Source organism: Camponotus floridanus, unplaced genomic scaffold (assembly GCF_003227725.1).
Source record: "Camponotus floridanus strain SB8 unplaced genomic scaffold, Cflo_v7.5 scaffold3, whole genome shotgun sequence".
Lineage (NCBI taxonomy): Eukaryota > Metazoa > Arthropoda > Insecta > Hymenoptera > Formicidae > Camponotus > Camponotus floridanus.
This window is the reverse complement of record NW_020229436.1, coordinates 688,732-709,071: the sequence shown is the minus strand read 5'-3', so window position 1 is coordinate 709,071 and position 20,340 is coordinate 688,732. Positions and strand designations below refer to the sequence as shown.

At 29.4% G+C, this 20,340-nt stretch overlaps 1 protein-coding gene across 1 annotated transcript; it reads right to left on the bottom strand.

The window, feature by feature from the left end:
• Window positions 1-1,888: 1,888 nt before the first annotated feature.
• On the bottom strand, window positions 1,889-19,118 carry LOC105257660 (diuretic hormone class 2-like). The gene is made up of 4 exons (XM_011268441.3): window positions 18,997-19,118; window positions 4,032-4,123; window positions 3,183-3,287; window positions 1,889-2,596 (listed from the first exon to the last, which is right to left on the bottom strand). Exons 2-4 carry the CDS (start codon window positions 4,121-4,123, stop codon window positions 2,464-2,466), a joined length of 330 nt encoding a protein of 109 aa, XP_011266743.1. The 5' UTR covers window positions 18,997-19,118; the 3' UTR covers window positions 1,889-2,463.
• Between the last annotated feature and the right edge of the window lie 1,222 nt (window positions 19,119-20,340).

Here is a 20,340-nt window from a genome sequence, read left to right as displayed (position 1 = left end):
TTATTTAAGATTATATAACAACATATATATTAATATTTTGTGAATAAAAAAATAATTGAGTTAAACCTTGGTGTGATTATTGTAAGTACATTTATATCGAACATATCGCATCTATAGCGCTCTATTTTTGAGGTAAACATGATAACATATTTCTGTGCATTGTCAATTCTGGAAAGAAATGTGACCTAAGAAAATCTTGCATGTATGAATGATTTAGCAAGTCGTTGCTCCAAGTCTTTCAATTATACAACGTGTGTTATTATCGAGCGTGATTAAGAATCGCTATCAACTTACTGTGCGCTTTGGTTACCACCTGTTGACAGGAGTGCACAACCTAAATGTCAAAGTAGGAATCGAGTCCAGTTTAAATCAAAATAAATCAAGTGGCGCATTAAATTTTGTTTCATCATGCTCATTCATATTTTATTAAATTTAAATAAATTATTCTTAATATTTGCGATTATAATTCTGTTATCTATTAACAAATAATTAAAAAATATTTACGCCGCAATTAGTATTATTATTTCTTCCAAAAAGTAATTAATTGGATTAAATTGCAAAAATTATAAATAACATTTTACTTTTATTTTTTATTGATATATTTCTATAATATATTTTTTGTAATATAATGCGAAAATAATATTGAAGACAAACATTTCGTCGTCAAGCATTTTTGCCTCATTATATATTTTTTAAATTTTTGGATAAATTGAACATTTTTTTGCACACTCCTGATCTACGGACTAAATCTAAGATAGTTTATAACACGAAAAAAGACGAAATTTTACTATTTCTACATCGTATTTTTATACGATTTCGTTTTATGCGAACGCGGTGCATCCAGTGCACATTACATGTTACATAGGCATATCATAGATAAAGTTGGAGCTAGTAAAAGAAAATGATCTAAGTAGTAGGGTTCTCAAACTGTTCCGCGCGACACGCCACGAGAATCGTAAAAATCATATAAAATAAAAAATACGATCGTTCAAAATTCACCACAATATTCTTTACACAAACTCTGATCATAAATTTTGAAATCGATTTTTTATCGATGAGGAATTTGCACACCACGCGAAATATTTATTTGACGTTTCGTCGACACAAATGAAATTTGAGAACACTCGATCTAATAAACGCAATATTTGCAATTATTATAGTTTAAATACAACAATTCTTTTTATAAGAGTCACTAAGATATCGGGAAAGAAAAAAAAAATGAAAAACCGAAAGAGGATTTAAGCGATCATCCAATACGGTATGAAAGTATAACGAAGCGAGCGTTCGAAGCGCGGGAGAAAAATTATACCACGCGCGTGAAGGATTAAGGGAAAAACTCTCTAGCGCAGTTCGTTCCAGGAAACGTAGGATACGCGTCGCAGTATACGATTTCAATTGCAAATAGTAATGACTAGGATAAATCCAGCCCGGAAGTGGAGCGTCATCGATTCGCAGACGCACGACTTGGAGGAGCCTTGCTGTTGGATCAGCAAAATACTACATCTATCAATTTCATTTATCTTACATCACGGATAAGATTGCTAATTCGTACACGGCATAACAGATAAATGTAACGGAAAAAAGAGAAAAAGGCAATAATAATAATGGATGCTTTTAAGATGCTTTCGAATTTTTGCTCGCTAGTTGAAAAGAAAGAAAAATTTTAATTTTAAAAAAATATCTAATCTCTATATTAATTCAGAAAATTATCTTAATAAATTATAGTAAAATTTTAATATTAATGCACAAATTCCTTCGCGAATAAATAATTTTGATTTAAATTAATCTGTAAAATTATTTAAAAATTATTTTTAATAATTAATCTTTTTTAATAATTGTAAGATTAGACCATAATGTTTTTGTATAATAAATAATCTTTTTTTGGTATGCCAGTTTGTATCCATTATATAATTTGAAAAATGCATATAGGTACTCTTTTTATTTTACATTAATTTTAGATGAAAGCATCTCTGCCAAGCAATATTATCACACATTCACTTCCACAAAAAGGATATAAAACAAAAAGTAATTCGCAATTTAACAATGCAGCAGACACGAACGGCCAGTGGTGCAACTAAATGGAGGAATGTACAAAGTTTTAAGTGCAAAGGCTAGAGAGAGATGAAAAATTGATTAAATTTGTCAACATCGATTGTTAATTTACTATTATCGCAAGTTTAGACTGATAACGAACTTATTCTATTTACGTTCTAAAGAGATGGACACGCGTACATATTTATGCACATTCTATTAAGATTTATTTAGGAAAAGAGCAGGAATAATTAATAGAGAGGATTTAATTGCATGCTCATTCAGTCACGCCACTGGCAACGGCGATTTCGAAATTGGTGGCGGTTCAAGCTCGAGATAGAGACAAAGTGGAAAGATCGAGTCAAAAGTGACATTATTACGGATAGTTATTACGGATAGTAATCTCTTTGCATCAGCGATCGTGTCTGCGATTTACGCCTGTTCCGAGCGACGCCTCCGTCCGGGACCGCCGGCATAATTCGCCGCCGCGAGTCCCATCAAATGTTTCGCCGCTTGAGAACCGCTGAAGCCACGACTGAGACCCAGATCCAATCCTCGTTTGCTGCTGCGAACGATTCCACATTTATTATATTTATTTCAATCAGTCATCTTGGAAAAAATATTGTCCCAAAATCTCGTTTCTCAAGAAATACAAGGCACGCATATTAAAATTAATATGAATGTTTCCCTGTTATTTCTTGATCCCCTATTATTTCTTTGATATCAATAATAAAAAGTCTTTTTCATATAAATACATTTCGATATAAAAAGAGAACGCGTACAGTGAATATACGTTCTCAATATTTTAAAAATAAAGCCCTTTTTAAAATGCATTCAATTCATTTATAATTGATGGAATTAAAATAAAGGCAAATGTAATGTAAAAACTGTCATGATATGAAGGATATCGGCAATGTTCTGAATGTAAAACATTGGTTTGAAGATTTAACGGTTAAATTTCAAAATTTTTTGAAAATAATTTCTATTAAAATTTAAGTTAATTTAATCATAAAATTAAATTAAATTAGAAAATAATTTTAATTTTAAAAATTCTACAGATATATTCTATATATATATTTATAAATATATATAAAATACATATATAATATTATGCATTTTAGTAAATTATTAAGATCGTTAGAACATCTTACTTTTCCATTTCGGGACGGTTCATAACGGTGCGACTTAGACGAGAAAGTAGCTCTAAAAACTCGTCTCGGTCTATGTCATCCTGTTGATCCCAGTAACTTTCATGGCTGCGTGCGCAAAATTGGATCGATCGGTTAACTTTGATTGCGAAAATGACATATAGCAACAGGCTTGGTATTATACAACGTAAAAATGTACGAAGAATATAATTTAATTGGCCGAATACGAATTGAAGCCAAAACGCGAAGGCTTCGGATTAGACTATAAATTAAACAATAAGAAGAAAGTTCGTAAATATAATACAAGAATAATGTTAATGTAGGTATGCCTACATGCAATTCAAATCACCCCTATCGTGATTGTCTGGAACGTCATTCGGCAAGTCACTTTCAGTTACTGAGATTCCTTTCTATAGTTAGTATGTCGTCAGACAGAACTGGGTTAAACTATTCGAAGCGGATTTCTATTCTTGTTCGATATATTCGTTTAATTGTAAATACGCGCTCGGAGCAATCACGCGATTTGCATTTTTTGATATTCTATGAATATATTTAAAAATTATTTTTACATATCGTGACTTTTTGCGCAAGCTTACTGTGTAGCTAAAAATTTTACTGTCTTTTTGTTTTTAATCTAAATTAAATTTATTTTATTGTGTAATAAAAAACTTTATTTTAGAAACAATTTAAAAGAGAAAAAGAGAATAATCTCTCCTGTCGCAGACAAGTACATAGATAAGCATGTATATATGGTTTTGTTTACGTTTACTTTCATAATACTTATCAGTATATCTTTCTCTCAAGCTTTTTCTTATCATTTAATTTCTTGTAAGAAAATAAGAATTACTTTACCTGTGCGGTATTGCATCGACTGTGAGACTCGAAATTGCGACGACCATCACAAACGCCATCAGTGTGCACAAGACAGTCATTTTAGGTTGCATCTAAAATTAATTACATACATACCTATAGTTTTAATAATTAATTTTATAATTACAAAAATTGAATAATAATTTTGTGATTAGAAATGTGAAAAATAAATAAGTATGGAATATGAATGCAATATCAATATTATATGATTTTCTGTAAAAATTTTCTGTCTAGATATTCAAGACTATAGCGTATATGTGAACATGTACATACGAATTATTCGTATCATTTGATTTAACATTAAATATATACTTTCCAAATTAGATCAATAGAACTTAGGCGTATTCAGCGTTAAATAAGATTAGGATGTAAATATACATAGATCTATATATTATCTATGTATTTCTCATACAATAATTCGGCGATATATTAATTGTTCTACTATTAAGCTACTATCTCTTCCATCGTTAAATAGAAAATTATGTACCACGATTTCAACGTATATATATACGCTTTATCGTACATACGCTCGTGGATTAAAGGGTAGTAAACTCCAAGAGAGAAACGTTCTGATTATACGAGCAACTCGCTACTACCTCACATATTCTAGCAACGGATTGAGTGCCAAATAGCTGTCTCGAAGTACTCGCTCAAGGCAAGCATTTCATCTTTACCGTGGGATTCTAATTTGACGGAACGATATACTCAATCTCAAGTAAATTTTCAATTTTGGCTTATGAATAATTAAGCAACGGTAATTGAATATTGAGAATATTATTGTTTGTGATGATCTACGAAAGAACATAGTAAATAAAATAGTGTCTTGAAAAACATGCGTTTAAAACTTTTATTCGAAACAACTCTAGTTCCATTAAGAGTTGTAGTTGTTTCCAAATATTCCGTATGATATTTTTATGATGGGAGAAAAAGTTTAAATGCATTCTATTGAAACAGTGTTTTTATCAAGTCCTTTTTCCAGCCATTTCGAGATAGCTTGTTTTATAATCATAAACATGTAACATATAGTTCACATGGATTCCGGGTTATCATAAACGAGGACTGTGATAAGAAAAACAGTATCTATCTACAAGCTAGAAGAGTCCAATCGTATATTTTTGAAATTAAAATTTCCATATTTAAATTACCTGTATTTTTCTTCTCATCTCTTATCTTTCTTATTTTGTCATAATAAGAAAACGCGATTGAATGACAATCTTATTGTTTACTTAGCTACATTTTAATCAAATAATGCAGATATTGTCCTGAAACTTTTGCTCATATCTTACCAAGCATCCTCCAAGATGCAGAAAGTTGGCTGTTAGATGAAACGCTAAATAAGACGAAGAGGGTGAGATTGCGGGGTTGGTTGAAGGCGTGAAAGATGAAACAATAGTCTCTTCGATATATATGGAGAAAAGTTGGCGCATTCTCAGCTAACAAACTATTCAACTCGCGACCCACGAAGAACATCTTGCCATCGTTTGACGACAGTAATGTACAGGCAGAATCATTCTGCAGTCAAATAGCGCGTCCAAGTAACGATGGATTTAAAAATTGTTGTGTGAACTTTAAATATAGAACAATTTTTAATTTTATAAAATATCTGTAATAAATTTCTCGCATTGTTCTATTAAAATATCAAATAGCAAAAAAAGAGAATAGATTATATTTCGCGAAATTGTAAATAATCTACAAATAGCGCTTTATACAATTTCATGCAATTTACAATCTCTGAATATATCTCTAATGAAATGAAGTTTAAATATTATATGATATATAGTTAAATTTATTATTTTTCCTTTTTGTTATTTTTACTTATATTTTTTATTTTGTCCTTTTTTTGTTGATGTTTGTTCAAGTAATATTTTATTGCGGTATAATCACAATTCACTTTGAACGGTATCTATAGTATGGATAGATAATTGGAGCCATCGTTCTAAATAATTGATGGTCACGGACCGTTATTTCACATATGCATATTTATTTTCATCAACGAATGAAACGATACGTTTATAGCTCTATATCAGGGAATTTCTGTTCTTTTTGATCATATCAAAGAAATTATTATATTATACAATTAATGCAGAAAATTTCGCACTGTTTTATTTTGTGCAACGTATTTGTTAAAAAATTGATGAAGAGAAGGTTCCTATTTTTGTTAAATCTGTATCTCTTGCAAATTATGTTTTTCACTTCAAAAGAAATTTTAGAAGTACTGTTTTTGTGTTGATATCTTTCTTTCTTTCCTTCTCTCTACTAATTCTCCCTATTGTAAATAAGATAAATCTTTATTTCAAATTATACAGTATATTTCTTTGTTTGTGATATTTCTACACGGATCATTTTCATGCTTTTTATTTTGATAAAAATAATATTGAAAATAAACAGAAAACAAAAATTTACTCTATATCGAGTTAACATTCCAAGAGAACATTTAAAATTCATATTAAATTTACACCAGTTGCCATTAATGCGAATTAGACGACTCTGGCGCCGTCGTCTTCATTTTATTATGTTCGAGAAAAGTCGCGAGCTATAAATCTGCGTAATTTCGTCGAATTTATCGTCCCCGGCTTACTTAGGCGTAACCGCGCGCTGAACGAGATGGGCGGGATAAATCAAATCATATCTAAAAAAAAAGCTACGTGGCAACGTAAGGGCATGCTAAGTATAGCCCTCGCGGTTAATATCGTTAACGTCCGATAAAAATTTATTTCCCTAGAAAAACACGTTCCCGATAATTGTTCCCGGTAGTGCCACGGTAAATCTAATAATGCGATAATCGAATTTCGATCTAGAGACTGTAGTTATGTTGTGTCGATTTTTCAACCTTGAGATCTTGGCCGTTTTTCTTGTATTCGTTCGCATTAAAAGGTTTTTATTTTCTGCGAAATACACAGTACTATCTGCAGTTTGCCAAAAATTATTTCCTCACCATCAGAACGTGCGTCAATCTTACGATATTATAAAATTCTCAAATGTATCTGTATGTGTATTTGTAATTCTTGACCAACTTAAAATCAAACTTTTTTTTAAAAAGTTTAAAATTTGACATCATTCCTTTTGCACTTCTCTATTTTCTTATTTATTTTGTCCTATTTATATAATAATACTATTCATAATAATACTATTATTACATCTAAAAATCGTAAAAATTGAGAATTCAGTAGTCTTGTTATTAGATAAACGATAGGAAGAAGTCCGGAATAGTAAGTAATAATAAAAGAAAAAAAATAACGTAAATAATGTTGTATTTATGCAATTAACTGCTACAATAACATTGCGATTTAGTCATCTCATTTTCTGTTGTTTTACGTTGACTTTATTAAATGTTTGTTTTTTTAAACGGAGCATGCCATGATAACGCAATTGTATTCTATATAAATTATTTTTTTCACATTATATTGATATTATTCTATCACTTCTTAAATCGATTCAATCATGCTGTCGCCACTATTGGTTTTTGAATAATGTGGGTGATAGTCAACGTGATGGCCCTCTTTTTATCATTCGTACATTGTGCGTAATACTGTACGGACGATAATCCTATAAAATTTATGCACCCAGGCTGATAAGAGCTACGCATGGGCAAATTCGAATGATCGCTGATCGCATATCGCAAATGCTACTCCGAGCGATATTTATGGAATCTCGAACGATATCAATTTTAGCCGAACATGTGTGGATGTAAAAGCGTTGCACTAATCATTCTGAGATTTTTTTTTCGGAGTTTTATCATAAATCAAATAAATTCTACAAATATATACATGTCTACTCTTGCTAAATATTTCACGTTCGCACAAAAAATTCACAATTATGCGTATTTATCATATTTGCAAAACCTATCAATTTTTTTATATTATTTATTTAATTTTATTGTGATAATTCTCAATCTAGTTTAAATTAAATTATGTATACAAATCGCGCACATCAGTAATTTCGAGACGAAAACTTTCGCAGCGATATGCATGTGTCAGTCGCATCTTTTTTATGAAATGTTCCCACACGCGCGATAAAGCGACAACTAATACAACCGAGCCGATTCCGCAATACATTGTTCGCTATTGTAACTTCAACGTCATTGTAGATGCATTTATATGCATTTCGTAGTTATCGCTATGTGTCGCGTACGTAATGCATATATTGTACTCGTTATACAAGAATACATAAATAAAACGTAGATTTGCTAACAATAGCGTGACGCAATAACCGTCGATGCCAGCGGACATGGTTAATCTTGCAAAAATTGAGTTATAAGAACATTTAGCTAGTCAACATGATGAAGAGATTGCAATGTTTGATTAACTCGTGTCAATTGGAATTCATCTCTCGATGTAAACATAGTCTTATATAGAGCATCCTATAATGATTGCTTTTCTTTTTGACTGTAAAAGCGATATTATTCTATTATGTAAAGCAATATCATTCTCTATAAAAATTCCATGTTTTACTTTATCTCTGTCAAAAAGTTATAAACACTTTTTGTTCAATATTTATTCAAAAATTTATTATAAATTTTTACTAAAGAAAAATAGATTAGTATTTTGTCGAAACATTCTCTATAATTACAAATAAGCAGAATAATTTATAGATCAATCTAAAAATACTCTTGAAAAGAGAATGAGAAATATAGTTGTAGAACGAGCTCGATTGACAAATCGATTCAGGCTGCTCATATGTTTTCCGATAGAGAGATTTAATCAGTAATGTTGGCATATTACGGTTTTATCGATATAATATTTTCTACCATAAAAATAATTATTATATGTGGCAATATAAATGCAAATTAACTTAACAAGCCAATTATTTGATTTAATTATTAATAAATGAGTAATATCATTTTATAAATATACATGGTACGCGCATCTATTGTTATTCATATATTATATATGGAGAGCTGAATAAAAAATGCAAAACAATATTTGTAAAATAAGTCACACAAGTTATAGCACTTTCAATAAATTTAAATTAATTCATACAAATGCACGATTAAAGATCTAATAATTATCCTCAGATCTAATAATTATCCTCATTTGCATTGTGATTGTTGTGTGTGATCCGTATACATACGTCTTTAAGCTTAATTATAATAATGAATCCTTCAATCATTTTAAAAGCAATATTTTTAAATAAATGTAATATACGTTTTTTAAAGTTATTTAATGTTTTAAAGTTTATTAATTTAAAGTTTATTAATTTAAAGTTTATTAATTGCATTAATTCTCTCATGGAAAAGTTTTAAAAGTTCATCAAAGTATTTATCATTTAAAATAAAAATATCGAAATTTTTGGACACTTGATGTATATTATCTCACGATAAATGATACATTATGTGACACGTATGTTCTTTTATTTCACATCGGGAAAATTGAATTCTTTGCGTTAGGCTCGCGGATTATAAGAATGGATGCGAGACCAAGTTAGATGGGTCCTCCGGGTTTTTCCAATAATAGCGTTAACACGTTTTTACGAGCAGCTAGACGGTCAATACAACTACGCGAACGAGCAATGAGTGACGCTTTTATAGGAATATTTGCCTGACCAGAAACGTCATTTTGTGCGACTAAAAAAAACCGAGATAAGTGTTCTGTAACGTCTCGATATCATTTCAATCGCGTTTATGGCTTATTACGATTTTATGGGATCATTGTGGTTAATCAAGTTTTGACTTTGGCATATCCTTAACATTTCCAGCCTTTTCCATCTCATGAAACGCACGAGATTTAAGAAGTAAAAGTTGTGGAATTAGCTCCGGATTTTCGATAAATATGAACTCTTTAAAAATTCGTATCACATAATATTTTTAACTTTGAGAATTTTGACAAAAAAATTAATGTTTTCTTCATTTTTTAAGATTAACATGACTAGATCGTAGTTAAAATCTCGTACCAAGATGCATGCGGTTTGACACATTATGAACATTTGCATTGCAAGCAATAAATATACAATGTGATAACGAGAATTTATTACCATAGTATCGCTTCAATAATATACTCAACTATTCTGCCAACGTTATGCGTGTATTATGTAAATTTTATAAATTTATTGCACTACACCAGTATATAACCAGGAATAGTACCAGTATACAATCACTGTTGTAAATTATAAATCAGCTTTCTAAAAAGTATTATAAAAATTTTTGCATTGATAAAACGTCTAACACAGAATAAAAGCATTGTTTTGTACAGAGTTAGAGCATTATATATGTATTGCTTTCGTTGTGTTTTGTGTAAGAAATAAAAATTTCCTGTTATGTCGAAAAAGGGTCTCGCAAAAGGCTTTCGCTCAAAAATGTGTTCCGTATTTGAGTATAAATGTTTATTTCCATTACTGTATCTTTTATTTGAGTTAATGGCAACGTCACACTTAACATCTAATTAACTGATTGTTAGATTATAAGATTATAAGATAACAGTAATATTTCCGTTTTTATAATTGATCAATTATTATAATGAGATTGTTATAGTCTAGTAACTGCTTATAACTGATTAAATTCGATTATCAGCACCAAAAATAGAATACGTTCATTTCACGATAAGAGAAATGAAAAGGAGGAGGAGGAAGAAAGAACATCATCATTTTCGTTTATGCAAAATCAAAATGAAGTGCTATTCGTTTTCTAGTTTTCGTTTAGAACATTAAATACTTCATCTCATGTTGAAAGTTTGCTAGACTTTAATGGAAAAGTGAATGAGATAATCAAGTAGAATTGTAATTAAAAGCTGTATTATATTTATCGCTTCCGTCTTTCCGACGACTCTGGATGATTTCAATTTGCGAAATTGAACTTTTGCAAAGTACAATTGTAAGTCACATTGTAGGTGACATGTGCTAGTGATAATACGCGCTGTACTGAACTTAAATTTGATGTAGTTTTGTCGTGAAAGTATATTTCTAAACTTTACGATTTAAGATATTGACATGCGACTTATAATATGCTAGTTATGTAACTTTTTGATCGAAACACGATTTCGTGTGACATTATGTGAATCCTGAAAATGCTTGACTTCATACTTTACTTAGTTAGATAAGTAAACTTAGGAACAATTGAAGATTCAGTCCACATCAGACGATCGAGCAATGTTTTTCCTCTTGAGAAAATTGCAAATATTATTTCAAAATTTTTACGCAGTTCGGAGATATCTTCTTTTAACTTTCTCAGTGTGCGCACTTTTGATCTTTTATGCGATATTTACATTTCTCCCTTCTGGAGAATATTATTCTGATAGAAAGAGATAAAATGTACTCGATATAAAGAGCATTTATAAGGGAGAATATAAAAAAGAATCTAAAGAGATAAATTCTTATTATTTATAAAAATTTTTAATTCAATTTTTTTTATAAGTAACAAATCCTTATAGTTATAAAAATGGAATTAAAAATATAATATTTTTATATATAAAATATAATATATTATTATGTATATAAAATATTTAAAAGCATGAGGAGATAAAATTCCTTAGAGATTAAGGGTTAAAAAAGATGTCAGAGATGCTTGCTAACACTGGGACCGTAATGCATTTCATGCACGCATGCAGTGGAATTCTTCAACCTAGTGGAATTTCGTCAATCCTTCGTTTTGCTAGTATCGCATATGAAGCGCCTTTGTTTCGGAAAAATCCTTTTTCCCGCCGTTCATCATTGCTGCCATTGTTATCGTGGTTGTCTATCCGCGGTTTTAGTCGCTTTGAGAATTTTGCGCGGCGCGAACAAGCATGTGTACCTCCTGCGCAATATATGTAGATATGCTATAAAATTTCATCACGTAAATTCAATAAAAAATCATATCAAAGCGAAACAGATTTTTTTTCAGACATTTTTCAATATTTTCGAAGCATTTAGTTATGAAATTTATTCAAGTAAAAAATCTAAATTTCTCTGTGTTTCTCTGAATAAAACATTATTATATTTATTTTATTTTAATATAATATTATAAAGAATTCTTTATAATATATTCAATTTCTAATTAGACATAAAAATAATATTACAAGTATTATTAATAAGCGAATGGACAAAATAAATATGACTTGATAAAATTCTTATTGAGATGTTCTTCTCATACATCGAAATGATGTATCGTTTCCTTGACATTTATATATTAGCCGTTGCTTATATGAAGCACTCAATCGAAATTCGCTATGAGAGAAGATACATCGTGCGCAAATTAAATTAATTCATCACATAAAGCTTTATCCAAGAAAACTTCGACAGTTGATTAAATAGTCAATTACATTTTATAGCGACATCAATTTTAAAGTCTAAGTATATAAGACATTATTTAATTAAAATTTCGATTATTGACTCGATTGCAAAATAGAAATAATAGCCCAAATATAGCTACATTAGTGATTATTACAATTAGTGATTTTAATTATGATTATTAATTAATTAGCACAACTATAATTAACAAATTTTGTTAATGTGATAAGTTAAAATAATTATCAGTGACAATTAAATTACCAATTATCTTTAATCAAAAATTTACACTTTTGATTATAATTACTTTTATAAATTAGCAGAAATTTGAAACAAAATAAAATCTATATCATAAAATTTATATTTAATAGTTAAAAATACAAATAGCGAATTTGAAATTATTCCTGTGTATAGAATAAATGTTGTTATGATTAAAAAGTGATGACGTTATTACATCACAATAAAACTTGTAAAGAAAATTATCATTCTTGTTGTATCTTACGATAATTTAACTTTAAATATTCGAGGAATTTAGTAGACTGTATACGCATTGCACATCCAACTATTATGCATGTAAAATTGCACATATACCGCGAAAAATATGCGATATTTTACAATAAAATTACTTAGACCAGATCAGCCTTATAGGATATTTGAACTAATAATTTTTTAAATAAACTCGTGATATTAATTCAGCTCGATTGGCATATTTGAAAACAGATATATAAAATAAATATATAATAGATAGATATATAAAAAATAGGTATATAAATAATTTATTGGCCCAATTTATAAGCGCTAATAAAAAATATTTTAAATGTATTATTTTCGAAATCCGATTTTCAAAGTTTTAATTTATCATAAATTTATCACCGCATTTTATTATATATCCTACTTAATTAAACAATCATTTCCTCTCAAAGATGAAATGCTATATATATATTTGCAATACATTGAATGCAAACGATGAATAGTTATAGCATGAAAATTTATCTAAAATATTATCATCATGCTGGTTATTTATTTAGAAATATTTTACATATTTATTATTTATACATTCTAATTTTTATAATTAATAAAATTAGAATCAAATGTCATAGAAAATATTTTTCGACAATTTAATTAAACATCGTTAATTTCTTTTTTGCATCTTAATTATAATGTAGTAGAGTAATTACGCATAATTTCAAATATTTCTGTGATCATTACTGTCAATTACAACATTACTATTTTATTAATAATGATAAGCACACAATACAATTACACATAAAATACAAATGCACATAACCGAAATTATATTTGAGGATGTTTATTATTTTTGGAAGCATTTCGTTTGTATTTAAACGAACAACGATCTCATTCAAGATAATCAAATACTCTTGTATTTCACATTTGGATATAATATATTCAACGTTAAATTTAAATCTCATCTTTATATATATGTTTTAATAAATCGTTCACATTCTGCCAATTTCATTTATTAATGAATGTTGAGTTTCTATTGTTTCGCCTTGTAAAAGAGAGATATTAACGATACAATCAATTTGTTTTTCCATTGGAATACAATCTATACATATCGATATCTATTCATCTTTAAAAAAATAGGATAGTATAAAAACATTGGAACTTGTGTATATTTATCCTCGTAGAAATACATCCCAGTTGCGGGCCTATTTTCCTCCGGTTGCACAATTTTTCATGGTATTACGCGTAAGCCTTGGCTTTCACTGCTCCGACCTTTATTATTAAGAGGCTACCCGTATCTTTTCGATCAAGAAGACAAACCGGCCTCCATGTTTACTTTATGGTAACATCTCGATAGTGTTTTTCTTAGGAGGAAGCGCGTTTCGGCAGTTTCGATTCTCATGTTCGTTTCGTCTCGAGAAAATTCCCTCCGCGTTTCTCTGCTCGTGTTATGTCAATGTTATATAGGATATCCATTTTATGGACGACAACCTCCTTTTACTTTCTAAGCAGATGATCTACGCTGGAATACAAATTTTTCCATTAACTCAAATTTAAAATTTTAAAAGATCGCGAGGATAGATCAGATTTAATTAAATTTATCCTAACCAAAGAAAAATCGTTCCTAAAGTAAAGAAATCATAGATAAAAATAGTTGAGCTTCGAACATTTCTACGATAGACACAACGAATGTCGCTGTTAAATTGGTTATGTACTTTACACGGATATTCACGATGTGTCATTCGTGCTTATATTAAAAGCTACTATTTTTCAGTTCACTGGAATTTCTATGGCCATCGTAATAGAAGAAGAGTTTACCTATAAATCAATGATACTCCGCGCCATGCGATTCGTGTTCAAAAGCTTACCTCTCACGAGAATTTTTGTTGCGGTAAAACAAACTTATATCTGTTTTCAATTGAAACATAATTTAAAAGATTGACCTACAAATGCTATAAGTTCAAGGAATAGAGTTGTTCAGAAAACAATAAGAACTTACTCTTCATAAACTTACTTTTCATAAATTTAAATATTATTAAACGAGCTTATGTATATGTGTTAGTAATATATATATATAGATGTTCAGAAATTATTTTTATTGCATTTTTATATTGTTCAATAAGTTCGTGTTTTTTTTTTGATAATTGTTTTGTTTTATCGTAATTGATTTATTTTATTGCAACTATTTTCTTTCATTGATAAAACATAATTCTATTATTTTTTGCCATTGAAAATCAAATAAAATGGCTATCAATTTCTTTCAATTTAAAAAAAGACGCATTTTAATTGAAATCACAATCGAAATATATTGCTGCAATCTTCGATCAATTATATGCCACATTGATAATATATTTTCATCTATATAATATATCCCGTAATATTGAAAAGAGCATGATACAGAAAAATAAATTAATGTATTTTGTGAGTCAATGATACTGATTAGTCTACGCGCATGGTCTTCTTTAAAACTATGTAAATTTTGAATATGAAACATACATTCTTCATATGTGTGCTTGTGCATAAACACTGACTCGAGCGTAGGTAAATATTTTAAACGATTTACTACGGCGCGAGATATATCACGTTTGTAGACAAGATATATCCTCTCACGGATTTCATTTCGTTAAACGTAAAAGTTAAACCGCGTTCCAGTTACAGGTGGGACTCGCTACCATCAAGAGTCCATTCATACGAAATTCATAGACGTACCGTTGCAAAATAACATTATTCGTTGCGTCCCACCGATATATGAGCAGAGTCCAATTTGTTTCTCACCACAATTTATACAAATTATTCTAAAAAAGCATCATCTTGTTTAAATGTAGAAATAGAATTAACTAGTACAATGTATAATATATCACTGTATGATTCGTTATAATTCGTACAAAATTTTAAGAAATTTTATTTTAATAAATTTTCTCTGATAATAATAGTTTTTAAATAAAATATGCACATGAAAAAGAGAAAAAGAGAAAGAGGAGAAATTTTATTCATAAAATTTTCTCTTTCTCTGAGCTTCCAAGAGCTCTATTATATTAAAATAAACGTGGCATTATTATTATTAAGATTGCAAGTTATTAGAAGCACTAGAAGGATATTTGCTAAAAGATATTTTATCTTGTAGGAAGTAATTAATTGCAACCAGTTTTTTCCATCTCTCGCTTAGTTAAACGTAAAGTAAAAGCACGCTCAGGCAACATTGCTTTTTTTACAGCTAATTCCGGAACGAATTCTTTAGCTCAACATTTTTCTGTCGACGCGGCGCCGCTGACCACTGTCGTTAATCGTTTCGTAAATATACTGAAATGCGTAACCTCTATCTAAAGTCAATCGTAAAATATTTACTTACATTTCCGTGCGCGAACCATAGTAAAAGTAAATATTTGATCAATTGTAACAGTTACCGTAAAATTCGACTATTTTCATTCCATCTTTCTTATGATATATAAAAGCTCCTTTATTAATTTTATAATCCATTTTACTTTCTTAGAATTTCATTAATATCTTATTACGCACAGATTTTAAATGTGGAATTTAAATTTGTTTAAAAAATTATATATTGAAAATAAACTCAGCTTCCCATCGAGAATTAATTAATGTACGAAATATGTGATGTTATGAACAATATAAATAGTAATTGCTTTATAATCTGAAAATAATATATAAATAATAAGATAAGATCTTTTAATCATAATTATTTAATTGCTGTAATTAATACATTTTATATTATAATATAATTTTTCAAATATTGATTGAAAATTATTATATGTGTAGTATATATTTCTAGGAAAACAAAATTCATCTTTTTCTCATAAAGAATAAATTTATAAATATATAAATGCGAAAGTAAAATCCATTAACTGCGGAGTAACACCGGATGCTAAGCTTTTACAAAGCAAAATAGCACAATTTTTCTTTTCTATTCTTTTCCTTTGCCAATAAAGTGATTTTTCGATTGGCAGAAAGAACATTAATGCTTTTTGTGGAATCATACAATGTCGTAAAAAGTCGCAGATGAAAACGTAAAACTGCGTGCCAATAAGTTTTTTACTACTTATATGAAAACACTGTTTCTAGAATTTGTTTGAACTCTATAAAATTGAATTATAGATTGACTTGATTAGTTTTTTTTTAAATAGCATTTTAAATAGCAATTTATCAATAAGTTATTTACTCACTAACTATGCTACTTTTTAAGCAAATAATTTAATAAATAATCAGTTTAAACAAGCAGTTGATTAGTTGATTAATCAATCTTGTTAACCGTACATGGTAATTGAAGTGGAAATTATGAGGATACGCGCATCGCGGAATAATCCTACTTGCATGTTTGCTCGTGTCCGGGCTGTAATTAGATATTAATCGACTGCAAATTATCATAATGCAACTGCGGTGCGGATCTAACGCTTTCATGTTTTGTGTCCAAATAGGCGTCGGTTATTTTTTTGTGCACCAGCAATAGCGTTGCAGAATCACGATTGGTTATTGCGGTATACGCGCTTCATTAGGTGCTTTATCTGTCAACAATTAATCCTTTTGCTACTACAGGCTATTAGATGCCCTTTCAACCGCGAATATGCTGTGCTGCGAGCGTGGAATGAATGTTAGTGACGATAGGTATTTTGCGGTGTGAAATGCGCAATGATGCGCGTCCATACAAGTTGAATTTTATGCATTAATACAGGGTGTCCCGATATAATCGATTTTAATCAATCAATTTTAAGAATTTTTTTATGTAAACTTAGAATATTAATTTTTTATTTTGAAAAAAAGATCATAATCTTGTATAAATATTTTTATTCAAATTTTTTACATTAAATAATAATAAAATCTTTTTCTCCCTCATAATAATGAAAGCTCGTATATATCTCTAAAAGAGAGTAAAACTTATTTGATTTTTAAATAAACACTAAATTTTTTTGTTTAATTTTATTATAATATAACTGAATTTTATTAATAATATAACTGAAAATTCTCTTACAGATAAGTTAGTCATCCATATTATTTGATCAAAATAAAATCTTCTCATACTAATTCATTTCGCTTTTCTGACTAGTACTCGAAGGTACGTACGCTTTTAACCAAGCAAAATTTTTCATATATCGATAGATTTATAGATGATATTCTTCGAACTTCTATCCTATTCTATAATATGCTCACGATTTAATAACTTGAATAATTTCTTCATGTCACTTTTACATAGTATATATCTTTATAGCGTCTCTTTCTCTCTTTTTTGTTTTATTATTAAGTCAAATTAATTTTACTCTCGCATTTTTATCGTCGCGATAACACAAATACATTATTCTTTTCTTATTTTCAAGAAATATTTCCTTGCCATTGTTTAAGATCGTATCGCTATTTAAAAAAATTAATATCCTTCTACAAATAAATAAAAAATAATGTAAAAACTTATTTAATATATAACTGATATCATTTTAGTAACTTTATAATTGAAAATAAAATAATCTCTACAATATTTTTTTATGTTATATAAAATATACCGTAAATATTTCAATAAAACTTTATTTTAACCGTGAATTTTTTTTTTTAAATTAAAATTAATTTTTATCGTCAATATCGGATAAAGTTTTAGTATCAGTTTTAATATAATAATATATCCAACTTGTATTATATAGAAAACAAGTAGAGTTTCCAATTATTCACCAACTTCTATCATATGATAAACTACAAGTCAGAAGTTACTACTGTCTGAGATATTGTAGAGCTTTACTACTGGGAGATGTAGAGCCAAAAGTTTCTATTGGATAATCTCAAATGCAAACTTACATACCTAGCTGTTGACAGATTATATCGGATTGGGGAAATACATGCAACTTATTATCCGGTTTATGTGAAAGATTACTATTGTCAATGATATATTATTGCAGCAGAACTAGTTTCAAATATTTTTGTATTTATTCTATGAATTAAATCTTTATCAAAATAATATTGTCTTTGAATTTACACGAAGAATAAGATTTTATCTATCAAAATATAATATATGTATAAAATAATTTATATATTATTAAATTTATATATATTTTTATTATTTATTTTATTTTAAAAAGGTAAAATCATCATTATTGATCATTTTTAATTATTTATAACGCAAAAATTCTTGGTCTTAACATTTTTCCATTAAAGATATTTTAATTTTTGATAAAAATCTATATACAATAAAAAAAAACGCTGATGACATTTGTCGAACGTTTCTCATGAAATGTCAGAGAGATTTTCTTAAGTGGGAACAAGAGATAAATACATTTAGAAAACGAATGTGTACCTTGTGTGTGACGCTGATAAAAGCCGGGAAGCTGACAGAAGCGGGTCTACCGAGGAGTTTCTGCGAGGATGATAGTCTGTCGTCCAGCGACGGTGGATACGGCTCTGCGAAGGCAAACCGTCCGCCGCGCGTTTATATAAGCCCAGCGCGACTTTGCGATTCTCGCACCCTCCATGCACGTCCCCACCCCCGGGACCGGTTCCCACCCCTGTCCGTCGATCCGCCACCAAAGCATCCTCGTCCAATCATACGTACCCCGGTACTTCGGTCACAGTATATTCTTCCTCCTCTGGTCCCGCGATCGTTCGCGAATTTTGTTCATACGCGAATTCGAATCTCGTACCTCGATTATCGACGACAAGCCACTACCGTTGGAATTTCTAAGTATAGATGTATTCCACAGGTGCTTGCCCCTGAAAACTTTCGAAGATTCACCCTCTTGATAAATTATCGGCGTCGACTGACGGCGTATCTTGTCGAAGAAGTGCCGATAGATTGCTAAATGGACTGTGCGATCGATTTTTTTTCACACACGACATTATAAGCATTAAGCTAAGAGATGTGTATTCTCGGTTAAGAGGGAAAAAGTCCTTCAAAGCGTAATAATAAATCATATTGTCGTTATTATATAATAATGACGACAATATGATTTATTGTTACGCTTTGAAGGAGATTCTTATTTCTTTAATTTAAGAGATAAATATTAATATCTATGCAAATATTTTTGCATTTATGATTTCCTTTAAATAATCTCGATTTCAGTGTCCATAGTGAGTTGCGAAATACAATCCAAAATAGACTATGTGGCATGAATAAAATCTCACATTTTTATCTACGAAAGAGAGAGAGGGATGAAGATTAAACTACGATTTCAAATTTTAATTATTACCTTTGAATATCTCTAAGTGATATTAGTTGTTAGGCTTTAGAAATAGTTGTTAGGCTTTAGAAATTACCAGAAACATGTACCAACTGAAATGCAAAGCACGTGTTATTCCTCTCTCTAATCCGTACATGTCTGTTTTCGCATCGATAGGCCTCGGCTGGCCTACGTAACAGATGGCAACCTGTTTTATGCATATAATTTGCGGCAACGGTTGCTTGTTATACTGTGTATCGAAGTATTTGATACATCGGAAATAATAGAACATAAGCGCATTAAGCTTTAGTTTAAAGAAATAATTCCCAACTGTTTAGAGATATATTACCGGGTGAATAATGATAATAGAATTAAACGAGTCATTAAATGAACATTTTGCAATGAAATGGATGAAAATAAAAAAAGGGATGAAAGAGCAAGTGAAGAAAAAATATCGAGTCACTAATCGTTTCTCACGTTTGAAT